We start from the raw sequence: 14,860 nt of genomic DNA, 5'->3' as shown, positions 1-14,860 counted from the left end.
ATGGTGGCAACGCTGTCGCCAATGGAGAGGAAGGATATAGTCAACACACCAGCCTGGAGTAAGTGGTTTTAGTCCACCACCAAAGCTTGGGTGAGCGAAGACAACAAACTGGACGGAGATACTACACACCTCCAACCCTATACCAAAGCACAAACAACCAAGCCGCGGTCGTGGAGCTGCAGAGGGCTAAAGATGAGGAAAAGAGAATGACTTAAACATGGTAGGCGAGAGGGAATCGACTATAAGGACTTAGATGTGGGGATAACGGAAAATGGCTACGAGACACAACTGTGTAAAGACAGAGGGTTCACAGCTGCAAAGCAGTTGGACTGTGGGCAGATAATAGATTTAACAAATCAACTGGGCGACAGGAGCTGAAGAGGGTTTTAAATGTAGATTGAGCTAATTAGAAGATACTGCATGGTTTCAGGTTTGGAGCCCACCACCGGCCAAGGCAAAAGAGCACCTTTTTATTGGTATACCACACATTGATGACAAGAACATAGAACTTGTAGACACATCTTGGTTAATAGGAGTTACAGGAGGTCACAACCGAAGGAAAACATCATTTGCCTGCCTGGAGCGGATAGAAACCAGGTGTTGAAAGGATGGAGACTACACAGTCTGGCAACTGGTATGGATTGAACATAATCCAGTCTTGGATAAGAGGTCTAAGGTTTTGAAGAAGGGACCCCGAAGCAGCTCAGTTGTACTAGATACTGTTCTAGAGGGATGTAGTATAGATTGCATGTCTGTGACGCAGGCTACCGCCAAGGTATTCAAGGAGTGTGAATTCAGTTAATCATTTGCTACTCCTCGACACTTGCGCTCTTCTACCTGGAGATAGGGCCCATTAGGTTGCCATTGTCTGTTGTTTAGATATGGGCTGTTGACTGCAGGTGATCTGTCCCAGCATCTTATGCTGGAACCCAGTGTTTCATAATACCATGGAGTGGCAAGATGAGACTCACCACATTTGTCCACATGCAACCAATGATGTGGGGTTGGGTGGACTCGTGAAATATGCTATATTGAAATGTATTGATGAGGTTGCCAAAAGTAGGTCAAAGAACATGTTTGTCTCAAAGTAGTGCTAGAAAAAGATCGGTAGCACATATCAGCCTTTCCATCATATATACGGAACAAGAGGTTTCCAACGGCGCACATTACATCTGATGAACAGCATCCTTGATTTAGGACCTCAATGGACCATGGACATCTCTCAACTGCACTTGCCAGCACCTGACATGCAGAATAAAGGCACATTAATTCCCTGTTAACGTTGTTAAGGTCAGAAAGGATTTCAGGCAACAGTACATTAACATACACCAGAAAACCGTCACTTGTTTTATATTTACAATAACACGGTTATGTAAAAAAAAAAACAGGCAAATTTGTAGGATATAAAACAACCTTTCAAGAGGCACCATAACTCCCCGCACGGCCCTTGGGTGCCCCAGGGTGGGGGGCGGGCGTACAGGGGCCGGAGAAATGTGTGAGCGGAAGTTGGAAGCAGCGCCTCACTCCACTTCCTGCAACAGGTTCCTTTTTAGGGTGACTGTGGCTCCTTCTACAGTCTGCCCCGGCGTCACTGCACCTGCTACACGGATAACTATGTCTCTGTGAATTATCAGGGCAGCGGCTGACGTGCCTCTGTTCCAGCACAGAACACACCTGGTTGTGGTTCGCCCAGAGAGCAGACCGCCACCTGCCCCACCCCCACTCAAGCTAATTAGGTCAGAATAATTGTGCAGCTACAGATTAAGATGCTCATTTAGACTCGAATGAAAACCAGCATTTGCAATGCAATAGGTCTCGCATTGACACAAGTCTGAGCTATTGATATTGTAAATAACAATGCCTTTTATTTATGTTTTTTAAAAAAAAAGGCATTGTTATTTGCAATGTCAATAGCTCAAACTCACGTCAATGCGAAACCTATTGCATTGTAAATGCTTGTTCTCTTCCTCCTCTGCATGTGACTTTCCTTTTCTTTCTCTTTTTTATCACTTTCTTTCTTTCCTTTTGTTACTTTCTAGTTCTCCTTCCTCTTGCCATCTATCTCCTCCGTTTCTCTTTCCTCTTTTTTGTTTCCTGTCTTTTTCATTTGTCTCCCCTTCATGTATTTATTTCCTTCTTTCTTTCGTATTCTCTCCTCCTTCTCCACTTTTTCTCCTGCTTTTTTTCCCTTCATTTCTCCTTCCTCTTTTTTTCTCTTCCTTCATGTGCCTCTCAGCACTTTTGACAGTTTTCTGTCTGTGTTTTTCCTCCTATCCTTTCTCGTCCTACCACATTTTTCTCTTTCCTCTCTCACTGCTCTTGTTTCTTTATCTATCTTTCATGTTTCTCTTTTTTCTTCTCTTTATTTTCTTTCTCGTTCCTCATCTCTTTCCCTTCTTACTCTTCCTTTCCTCACTCTCTTCATCTTTCTACTTTTGCTAGGTTTCTCTTTCCTTTTACCAATGTTGGTTTCTTTCAATCGTGCTTTCATTTTCTTCGTTGATCAGGCACACTTCTCTACATTTCTTTCTTTATATGGTTCCTCTTTTTGTCACCGCAGTTGTATCCTTCAATCTCCCAATTTTTTGTCACTTTCTTTTAAATTTGTAACACCGTGAATTTAAACAATATTTAAAAGGTGCATCCTTTTGCATCTTTTTCCTTGCCCTGCCTAAAGCTAACTATTAGCTAAACAGGAAATCTCCAGACATTCAAATTTGTGATGCTGGCACAAATCCTCAACTTTTATGAAGACCTATCCCCCCAAAACCCGCCATCTTCGTTGAATTTTCAGGAGTCTGGATTCCTCATGGGGACATACAGCCAATAATATGTCAATTGGCTGTATGTCTTAGTGCTTAGGTATGGCCTTGCAGTACTCTGGGTAGTTTGCTCGTGGATGGTAGACCAAAACCGGATTTTTGATGTACAGTTATGTGAGATATATCGCGCTGGAGGACTTGCCTTCTATGTCCAAGGCTTAATGGTAAGCCACACTTAGATATATTTAGGGTACCTTGCACTCTGATGGTTTTGAGACTGCATGGTGTGGGCAAATCTAAAATGTGTTTGTTACAATGTTAGACTGTTTGTTGCCCTCTGTGATACATCAGTTATTTGAGCTTGCTGGCAAGTGTGTGGATTGTGAACTGGCATGTATAAAGTACAAAATAGCCAAACGTGCAACAGGGCACCGAACAGATTTAATAAGAGTTGCATCCCTAGGTCTTGCTGTCAGTGCTACATGAAGTTCTCTATTTCCTCGCGAGCAGATACTGTTGAACCATATAGGATCGCGGATAATGTTTAACGCAGGCCTAGAGATTAATTGTTTAATGCCAACGCACAGATCACTAAATGCCTTGATAACCTCTGGATTAGGGTCGCTGAATGACAGACAGGTTTCGATGAGTGATGGATGCGATTTTATCATGTTAGAAAATAGAATATTATTATCAATACCTTTCCAAATTACTCTTAATTTGTCAGTCGAAGCCTCTAAATTACTTGGCCCAGGCTCTTTGCCAAGACTTGGTCTGGGGCGAATCTAATTGTTAAAATTGGGTTATGATCGCCCTGCGAGGTACATAAGACCTCTGCTTTTAATAAAAGATCTTCCAGAGAGGCCGATATATAAAGACATAATCAATAATTGAGGCGCAACCACGACCCCAATAGGTAGTAATTAAGCGGTTATTATCTTGGCACGCATCTGCGATTTCCATCACATTGAGTAAATTACAGGTAGACAAATGATCTGACAGTTCCATCCCTCTTTTACATGCAAGCTCATGAAGCATAAATGTGGTAGCTATTCCATTTTCTCTTGAGAGTCTAGCATTAAAGTCACTGCTAAGACAAATTCCAGCCAAATTATGGCGCGGGTTCTGATTTTGCAAATTAGCAATAAAATCAAACAAATTAATAAAATTCATGTTAGGATGACTTACAAAATCATTATTATAAAAAATAATAAAGCAGATTGAGGCTTCCCATGTATAATTCAGAGCTTGAAAATTGTAATTATTTATAGGTAGGGACTTTGCTACCACCTGATGAAATTTTAATCCAAATTGAAAGGCCACCAGATGGACGACCTACTTTGCGGACTGGTACTATATAGTTAAAACAAGCAAAGCCTTCTAAGAATGATTCCCTCGTACTCCATGTTTCTTGGAACATTAATGTATCATATCTTTGGACTATATTGACCCAGTCTACAGAGCTTAACTTGGAGGCCAAACCTGCAACATTCCAGCTGAGCACCTGCAAGTTTGGATCATTTTGATCATGTGGTTTTGGGGTAATGATCTCCAAGGAATCTGACAAGGAATCATTTATGGCAGGTGCAACTGGTATTGGAGTGAGTGGCAGTCAATCTAGGCTGTCTAACCCCAACAAGGCAAAAAATCTGTTATGCATGGAGTGTGGAGAAATGGTAAAGGTATTTGACCCCTGGTTTGGCTTGTAGAAAAAACCCAGGGGCAATGACCATAGGAGGGTTGGGAAGTTATTATTGGATTCCTGTGTCATCAATATTGATTTTACCAGTGACGATCATCTAAAATTAATGACGACACAGTCTCGATTAATGTTCTTTTTTTGATGGTCCTACCCAACCAACCCTACGCACCATTATGATCTCGCCAATATTTGCCACCCGAAAGCCTTTATGTTTAACCAACCAAGCAGCGCTTTTGTTCCGCAGCTGGTCCCAGGTGTCACTTTGATTTTTTCTTAGGCGGGGGACACCTGCTAGAACTAGGACATAGGGACATGCTGCGGGTGGTAAATTAAGAACATCGCCCCTTGGCTTTGCAGATGACCCGGTATCATTGTTTTCTGAGGTGGAGATAGCATTCTGATTGTCACGCCTGAGGCGGACGGAGTTTAAGGGATTAGTGGTGGCTGCACAATTGGCTGTGTGGGTATTAAGATGTTGGCTGTTAGTGTAATCAGTATGCCCTGTGGATATTTCCACTGGGCATAGGTATAGGTTGAGACGGTGAACTATCTTTGGTTTTACTGCATATTACGTTGACATCTCTAAAAGGGAGGGATGTAAAATTCGAAGTTTGCCGTTGAGCATTTGAGTTCTCCCCACCAAAATGCTTAGGGTTCTGAACCCACCCCGACTTGGTTGTAGGTTGAGATGTACTAGTGCGTGCGTTTGATTTGTTTATCAATGTCTCCAAGCAAACTAGGAGTTTCCAGAGCACGTTAAAGTTTTTGACCACCAGGTCTCTAATGGGCTCATATGTCAATTGAAAAGTCACCAGGTCGGATATGAATTGTAGGGGCTACAGTATTCTCAGTTTACGTGTGTATGGAATGAATTAATGTTTCTTCCACATTTGCTGAAGTTGCAGGGGCCACCGTGTTTTGGATCCATGAGCTCAAGGCTGTGCATAGTTGTTACTTTGAGCGTGGGTGTTGTTTTCTCTTGGAGCTGGTTGGTTTAGCTATGGTTCTTTTTCTTTTTGCTCCGGTAGTTATCGGGTTTGGGGAAACATCTTTATTTGAGACAATGTCCTTGGCATGACCCATAGCTCGATCGTCCACAGGAACTTCATTACCATTGTTACCCTGATAACTTTTCGTGTCACAGCCACTTCTCTGGGTTGGTGAGTATCTTGTGGTGATGAATATTACATTTGGCGATAGGGGAGTGCCAATATGATAAACCTGGTCTTCCCCTGCCAAGGGAGTGAATTGGGGTGCTACAAGTCCCAAGGATAGTCGCCTCTCTAGTAGCTCAATTTCCGTAGTGACGATATTGACAGCTCTCTCTAACATACTGTCTATGGTAGTGGTGGAGCAGGAGGTTGGTGTGGTGGTGCGCTTCCCCATGTCACAATATTTTTTGGCACTCACCTCGACACAGCAACACACCTTGTTGTGAACCACCTCTCAGGGGGGGTGGCCCAACCCAGCTTCCTCCAGCCTCTGACAGGCACAGACGGGCCCGCCTTTGGCCCAGGCACAGGCACGGCGTGGGAGCCCTGAGGGCCTTTTCAAGCGCCTCCTGGCTCATCCACAACTTCCTCATGATGTGCCGCTAAGCACGCTGGGAGGTGTAGTCCCCCACCTCCCAGCAACAATGGTGATGGTGATAGCCGTGGGTGGCAGGCGCGCTGTCTCTCCGCTCCCCCAGACAAGCAAGCACAGTAGGTATGGCCAGAGAGGACTGGCTACTTTACGTGCAGTCTTTAAAGTTAAATAAAATAAATAAATCAGCAGCAAACACCAGCATTAAACGGGGAAGCTCATAGCCTCTTTCCACAGTTTTTGAAGTTTTTGAGAGTCTAAAAATCCAGTCTGTCTTTCTCTCCCGCCCCCCAAATCCCCCTCCTCTTCTTTCCTTCAGCGAAAGAAAGAACACTGCCTGGGCTCTTTTGTTTCCCCCTCTTTCCCTCCTGCTCCAGTTCTTGCCCGCTCGTGACCAACACAACTTCAGGCAAAAGTCCACACGAGACCGTAAACAATGCCTTGCAGCTGGGCCTCACCTTCAGCTCAGAGCCTCCCCCGTGAACTCCCTAGCGGCTCCTCCAACACCTGACCAAACGTCCCACGTTCCTCACCGCTTCGCAAGACCAACGCAGCTCCTCCACTCCATCCAACGGGGGAGGTCCAACAGGGAATCGGGGAATCAGGTGCAGAGACCAACAGCAGCTCATTCTCCACGGTTCACCACACAACAGCACGAAACCGTTTGATTGAACGGGGGAGGTCCGACAGGGAATCAGGGAATCCGGTGCAGAGACCAACAGCAGCTCATTCTCTGCGGTTCACCACACAACAGGACGAAACTGTTTGATTTTTAAATGGACTGGGACAGTGGTGAACAGTTCTCTATAACTTTTGATGGTTTTCAAAAATGTTCCTGTTATTTGTCTTGCATTTATTATACTTGGGCTGATGATTCGTGGTAAGGTTTCCTAACCAAATAACCCATATGGAAATGCACTCATTTATTGTTCAGTTTTACCCAAAGAACCACTGCTCATTAAACCAAGCCAAAAGGACTGGTCCAGAAAAACATCATAGAATAGATTTGCCATGTTTATTTTTGCCTAATTCAGATAGGTGGTAATTTAAGAGTCACAAGCATGATGACCAAAAAGTCTATGTATTATTGGGCTGTTTGTGAAAAAGCAATTAAAAATCTATTCCAATTTGAAATCTTGCCTGAAGATTCAATTGTTTCCTTAAACAATGCTTTGAATGTCTTTTCTTTTAGGAACTAGTCAGACTATTACAGCAAACGGTTCGGTCTTCTCAGTATGATAAATACTTAGCAAGTCCTCTTTGTGATGCAGCTTCAAAGGACAGACTGGAGCTTTTGCATCAAAAAGACCATCAGATTCTTGGTCTCAACAACCTTATTGAAAAGCAAAATCTAGAAAAAGACAGTGTCCAGCAGGAACTAAAAAATCTAAAATCCAAAGTTGGAGAACTGAATGAACAGCTGAGCATGTTGATGGAAACTATTCAGGCCAAAGATGAAGTTATTATGAAGCTATCTCGGCAGCTCAGTGAACTTGAGAACAGGACATTCTCCCCAGCTGGAACGGATGTTGCTGTGCCATCATCTGCCCAACTGGATGAACAGGAACTGGACAGACTGAAGGTAGGATTGCATGCTTTAATAATAAAAGCAGAAGGAGAATTGAACCTGAAAAAATATATTTGCAAGGTAGCTTTTCGAAACTGTGCTTTTACGAAGCCCATTATCTATTTAGCATGTCCCTTCCCTACCCAGTTTATGGTAATTGTTACAGAGAGGAGCTATATGGAGAGAAAACAATATAATATATTTGCATGGAATTAGACCAAAAACATATGCTATAGCATTGTGAAATGTGTACAGTGAAAAAGTAAAAAAAAAAAGAATTGAACAAGCTATGGAAATATGTGTAATAGAATTTTAAAAAGTGGCAAACATGTATGTAATATTGTTTGTACAATTAATTGATAAAATGGTAGTGTTCAATTCTGAAGATGAACTTTCACAAAGATGCATTACAGATTGTGTGAAAAAATGTCTGTGGTACATAGTATATGTTCAATCAGGAGATAGTTCCAAGCCTAAAATTGCTGTGAAATCTAATACTGTTAAGGTGTATATTTACAATACAAATGTATAATATTTTATTTTTTTGTCTGAAGAACATAAGTTTGAGGCTTACATTCTTAGCGGAGAGGGTATCCAATTGATAGACCTTCTGCTAACAGTTTCTTTAAAAAATGCCCCTTTTGCTTTTTGGTTCTTACAAACGCATCTGTTGTGAGTTTTTGTCCTCTAGAACTGTTGGTTCCTTACCAAACTCTGTGCCTGATGCTTGTTGAAAACTCATTGGATGAGCAGAGAGCTTCTCTGGACCATTTCTTCTTAAGGATATTTGAAATATTTCCCACAACTGTGGGCAGAGAGTAAAGCTCCAGCACAATTGATAATTGTTACTAGCTCTTCAAAACAGATTTCTGATAAATGTTTTCATTATTTTTCAGTGGATCTAAATATTGGTTTCATGAATCCTGTAGTTGAGATTGTGTGGCTTTTTATCCTGCAGTGTAGATGGGCATCTTAATGTAAAATCACTTCTACTCTACAACACAGCCTTGAAAAAAGCTTCAGACAGACAGCCTGCAATGAATGGCTATTGCTATCATTGGCTCCACTTTACTTCACAAATTACACAGTGAGAGTATATGCATCACTGAGGACTCCGGCATCAAGGAGTAGCGCTTTAGTTAAACTAGCATCAAGGGTCCTTGTCCCCGTTCATACCTATTATGACCGAGTCCCCGGGGTTATTTCTTTGGCCAGGAAGTCTACAAATGGGGCACAGTCTTTCTCATAGACGTCTGGCTTCTCAAATATGATGACTGAGGGTTTCTCCATATCCATTATGTGCCATATCCTGTAAATCCAATGTCTGTGGTACTCCATTTTCTTTTCTTCAAAAATCATATATTGGTTTGCTTTGTTGCCCATAACACTGATGTAATATGTCTTTCTCTTTAAGAATGAAAATCAAATGTCTGCTTATTGATCGCCTGGTATTACATATGTTGGGAACATTAGGGTGGCCCGATGAAACATTGAGACTACAAAGACCAACACCAAATTCTATATTTCTGTGGTGTACGACATAAACCTAAAAGGTGCACTAGGGTACCCCTTTCTCCACATCCTCTCCATCAGTTCTCAGTTATATGTTCGACTATTTCCAGAGTCTATTCTAGGATATAATACCAATAAGTAGCAACCTTATCATGGTCTCCTTTTCGACTGCTGCTGCGTTATGGGTCCTAGTGAAAACTTCTCTTCATTCTCCTCTGTACAAAGAATGGCCTAATTCATGTTCCCATCTCGGCTTCCCTGGTGTCTTCTGTTCTTCATACCCTTGTAAGCGCATATAGATGTTAGAAATTAATTTTAGGTCTCAGCCTGACAGCAGGTGCTCTGTCTCTTCGAGATATACTTTGTGGGTTTCAGGCCGCCCACAGGCTTCCCATTTGCTGGCTCCATCGTCGCTGTCCAATTCTTTCTCCCCATTTTTTTTTGTTGAAAAGTAATTCACACAATCGGTCCTGTTTCCACTTCCTTAGAGCTCTGCTCCGTTTCTGTAAACATGCATGTAAAGGTTGTTCTTATCTTGTCACATTTGCTAGCATTGAAAGACCGCGATCAAAAGTCAGAAGCTTCTTTTCAGAGGGCGCCTGCTCCGTGCCCCCTCCCCTCCCTGAACATTCCTTCTTTATTTGACCTGAAATTTAATAATCCAAACCCTATCCTTGTACTCAAAATGAAAGGGTATTTCGGACCATTTGTTTTACTTTGCCCATGGTATAGGATGTAGTTGCCGCACGGAAGCCATCCGCCATCTGGTTTGTGTGGGGACGGCATTAAGCGAACAACTGGCTTTGCGCTGGTCTCGCTCTAGAACAGTGGAGAATTTGTAGCACAGACATCATCTTGTGCTGTAGCTAACAGCCCTCGGCGACTCTGCTTCTGTGTATCCCACTTCAGCAGAATGCATCTTTTTTACATCGTGAGAGGGGTTGTTTCACAAAAGAGATTAGTTTTAAAGACAAACATGCCTCCTGATAAAAAGCTGTGATCCAGACAGCACCCTGACTCTCAGCTGTTTACTGCATGCTGGCATTAAAAAACTAGTATTTGCAATGCAATAGGTCTCACGTTTACGTGAGTTTAAACAATTGGCATTGTAAATGACAATGCCTTTTACTTATGTTTTAAAAAATAAAATATAAATAAAAGGCATTGTATGGCCTTGCCATTGTTGGATGCTTTTATACTACACTGGCAAAGCCTGAAGTGGCGACGAGCCACGCTAAAAGTATAAAACACACTGTTTTCTGTACTTTAAAGATGGACCCCACATTGCACCATACAACATGATAGGGCAAAGCAGCAGTTACTTGTTTTATTTATTGTTCAGTTTTGTTTTCTATATTTTCGACACAGCATCTACAGATGACTGCCACACCCCAAAACACAACATGATGAAGTACATATGGATGTAATGAAAGTCTACTAGTCAATTCTTTAAATGGGCCGGTACTCACCAGTACGAAATACCGGCACTTCCAAATTATCTACCCATCAGTACCAAAACTTCTCTTTAGCCAGGGAGAGTACCGGTGCTCTGATGGACAGCATATCAGGCTTAGGGTAGGTTTATCTACCTGGGCAGGACAGGTGCCGCTGTGCTACTGAGGAGATTGTGAGAGCACCGAGCCTCTATATAGGTGGAGTTGTTGCTGAAGACCCCACCACTTTGTGATTTTAAGTGCAGGGTCTAATTAAGGCCCACGCAATCATTCACACTATTCTTCTCATGCCAGTCAGTGTGTCCTCCTGACAAAGAAGTGATAAGGGCTACTTCCTGTGACCAGGTCAAGTTGGGAAGGCTATGAACTAAGCCAGTAGTAGCAGGTTCAACTCAAAGGGGCCCAGTGGAGCCTTCGCCATTAGGCAGAATGTATTTTTTGTAAAATCGAAACATATTGTCTGCCAGTCAAAATGAATTTGTATGGAAAATGTAAACGCATTAAACATATTGAATGCTGTGAGTGTGTGGCTGAGTGTGCGAGTGCCTGTACTTTGTTCTTGCATACATGAGGTGTGTGTGTGGGTCTGTCACCATTGCCCACCGCTTTCAATATGGAGCCAGCACCCCCACACAGCCCGCAAGCCCAGCTCTGCAAGCCTTTACCAGCATTCTGAAGATAACCTACAAAGTTAAGGAAGTGCAGGAGCCAGTCGTTGGAAGGCGGAGTAGTGAACCAGTGGAGATGGTTGGTGGTGGGTGGCAACTGGGGGCTCTGGCACCATTATCATGGGGAAGAGTTGTTATAATACAGGTCAGGATTCACTGGTGTGGATGTTGCCATTAGGACGGTTGAATAACCATAATATTTTTAGAGGAGGAAGTGAAGTACCTAGAAGGAAAACGGCTGAACTAGTGAGTGTACAGATGCATTTAGCCTAATGGCCTAGTGAGTGTTGACCTGTGGAATAGAACTTGCCAGTGGACCCTTTGTTGCCCCAAGTCTCTCATTGCCTATCCTCCACAAGACCATCAATGCTGAACTACCAGCCCTCCGTGCAGCACATTCTAATTGTGGGTGCACTTTTTGGTACAGCTTGCAGAGAAGGCATTGCTTTTGCTGTAATTACAGCCAAAGTAGGCCCAGGTTGTGACTGCACCTCTGCTCTGAAGTTCAAAGCAGCTAGTATTGTGCTGTTGGAAGTAAAGACGCATACACTCCACGCAAGAGTGTGTGTGTGTATACTTTGTCATACTAGGGGTCGATATGTATCTGCAGGTATCCCACCTTATTATTCTAATGAGGTATATGCAGGCCAGTGAGGTGCGCTCCGCAGGACAGGATGGTACGGGAGAGAGGGAACGTGCACCTATCTAACCCCCACATTTTGTTTTCTAGGAGTCCCTGATCATATACAGTACGATATACTGATCATAGAAAGGACAAGGACAGAGAGATGATGGGAGACAGTAAGATGCAAATTAGATAGAAGAGGCCGGGGAGAGAGATGCAGGTACAGAGGTATGAAAGAAAAAGCCTAGGGGCGGGAGGAAGGGGTCAGACATGGGAGTGGAAAAAGTGCAAAGAAAATTAGAGCCTGAGCATGAAAAGGGGATGAGTCATGGGAGGAACAGATTAAGTGAAATATGCTGCATAAAGCAGAGGTACAAAAGGGGGTGGTGATGGACGGAGCATCTGAATCAATCAAACACTCACACCCAGTCAAAAGATCTGGGTTTAATCCATCACCGTTCTTTAGCCCACTCTGCCACCCCAGTTCAGACATGGCTATATGCAAATCAGTCTGACCCTGTGCCTCATGGGAACAGTCCAGCCCGAACTGCCAAGCCATGTCATCCCTGGACCGGAAACAAAACTTCCGAGGACCGGTTTCTGGCATTCCAGCCTTCTTCAGCCTGGCTTGCTTGAATCCAGTGGCAAAGTGAGCAAGGGACTCACGTCTGAGCATACCCTGCCACACAGTGTGGCAGGGTATGCTCAGACGTGAGTCCCTTGCTCACTTTGCCACTGGATTCAAGATAGCCTGGCTGATGAGGATTATGAATCCGAAACCGGTCCCAGGATGCTTGTTTTCGGTCCAGGGAAGACATGGCTTGGCAGTTCGGGCTGGACTGTTCCCATGAGGCACAGGGTCAGACTGATTTGCATATGGCCATGTCTGAACTGGGGTGGCTGAGTGAGCTAAAGAATGGTGATGGATTAAACCCAGATCAGTTGACTGGGGGTGAGTGTTTGATTTGCTCAAATGCTCCGTCCATCATCCCCTTTTGCATAAAGCAGAGGAGCAGGAATAAAAGAAAAGAGACATTTTAACACCGGGAATAAAAGGCTGATGAAGAGATGCGGTGCAGAGAGCCCCCGGCCCTTCAAGGACCCCAACCCCTCAGGGAGTCCAATTCAGCCCAAGGCCAATTATTGTCTGAGAGATATGGGAGACTCGGAGCCCATCCTCATATTCTACAGGGGACGCCATCATTTTGCGTTGCGTTACTGCTTTGAGATTCCCACTGAAATGCTCAGACTCATTACATGGAGATGTTAATCCGTTTAGAGACTTAGCTAATGCTGCGACCGAAAAGCACCCTTTGGAAATTTCTGAGTACCTCGCAGTTTCAGAAAGCAGGCATAGGAGCTTCCAGCTTCCCACTATCGCTTTCAGTGCCCACGCTTAGACAAACGCAACATTTTGAGACTCCAGAGATTAAGGGGCTGAAAGTCCCCCGGGTTCGCCGTGTTTTTTTCATACATGCAGCTCGCTCTGCAAAAGCTTTGTTGTATCAGCAGCACTACATTAGCTGCCTTATACTTTAACGTTTAAAAAAATTTCCTTTAATTTCGAAGTGCGAAATAGAACTGAAAACACCCATCTCCTCTGGGGAATACGAGGGCAGCTGCTACTGATGGGGACAGGTTAGCGCTTCTAGGGACATTCGGCGCAGCGAGGCACGAATTATTACAATACATTGCTCCAGAAATATCTGTTAAACTATTCTTGCAGTGTTTGTCAAGCAAGCCTAGTTGACGCATGGTGCATTGGCATATGTGGCGGAGTGACTCCAATAGAAAGAGGAGTCTAACGGCTGCAAATGCTCGAAATCAAAAACGTAAGCGAGGAAAGAAACAACATGGCCTCCCAAACTGACGACATATCTTTTGTGACCGTTTAAAACATTAATTTAACAGGAGGTCGCTACTAGCGCCCTCGGGCTAGTTACGCGCTATAACAAAACAAGCGGTACCAGGGTCTGCTCCATGAAGCGGCTCTTAATTTAAAGTAAGCGCACCTCTTCGCACTATTTGCAGCCGGAACAGCGAGTGCACCTCCGGCCAGAGTGCGTGGCTGGACACCATGTGGGAAGCAGCGCCGCTGCTGAGCAGTGTGTGCGGCTGAATGAAACAAAATAGTGCTCACTGCCTACATATCGATGACTGTGTAACGCCGCCAGCAAACGATCTAGTCGGTATGGGCGGGGCCACAAAGAGACAGGGCGGTAACAAAAAGGCCTCACTTTCAATCGGGGGCCAGCATTTAACATAAATGATGACGCCAGCCAATAAGATTGATGGGCGGGGCTTCAAGTCCCCCTCCGAAATCATCTCAATCACAATAAGCCTCGCAGAGAGAGGAGCGCATGCGCGCTCCATCACTAGGTCTGCGAGACCTAAAAAATAATTCAAGCGATGCAGCATGCTTTGTCGCTCACTAGTTTTTCTTCCGCACATCCAATGCATGCCTTCCTCAGAGCACATCTATCAAGAACTGCCCTTTCTGCCATAGGTATTTTTCAATATTGACCTGTGCACTCCCAGTTTAATATCAAACACCTTTTTATACAGTCAGTGCATAAAATAAGAATCCTTTCACCAAATTTCCGCATTGCTTTAAAACACAGTGAATTATCGTACTACATAACAACCAGCCCTGTACCAGGTGTGCAGTTCTTACTCAGCAGGCTCTCAGTTGAACATCCCTTTAAAGTCACACGCGTTATGAACCCTCACTCTTCCGTTTGTTAAAATTATCTTCACCTATCCATCTACTGAGTGAAATGGACTTTAGCTAAAATATACGGCTATGTTGGCCTTTTATTGCATGTCACCAGCACCAGCTGCACAAAGCGATTCACTAAAGCATCTGTGTAGTATAGCTCTAAAGAAACCACAGCAGTCTCATAACACTAGGGAGACATTCTTAATTCAGCCAAGAAGGTAAATCGTTGTTTTGCTATGAAAATAAAGTAGCTTTTGGCTAGCAACA

At 43.7% G+C, this 14,860-nt stretch overlaps 1 protein-coding gene across 2 annotated transcripts in view; it reads left to right on the top strand.

Moving 5' to 3' along the window:
- The window catches only part of TBC1D2B (TBC1 domain family member 2B), a 285,950-nt gene that overhangs the window by 113,048 nt on the left and 158,042 nt on the right, over positions 1-14,860 (top strand). For both annotated transcript variants that reach the window (XM_078685205.1, XM_078685204.1), the window contains one exon: positions 7,241-7,630. In XM_078685205.1, the coding sequence (XP_078541331.1) occupies positions 7,241-7,630 (390 nt within the window). The remainder of the gene's footprint in view (positions 1-7,240; positions 7,631-14,860) is intronic.

Source organism: Lissotriton helveticus, chromosome 3_2, assembly GCF_964261635.1.
Source record: "Lissotriton helveticus chromosome 3_2, aLisHel1.1, whole genome shotgun sequence".
Taxonomy (NCBI): Eukaryota; Metazoa; Chordata; class Amphibia; order Caudata; family Salamandridae; genus Lissotriton; species Lissotriton helveticus.
The sequence above is the reverse complement of the archived record's forward strand: the minus strand, read 5'-3'. Positions and strand labels throughout refer to the sequence as shown.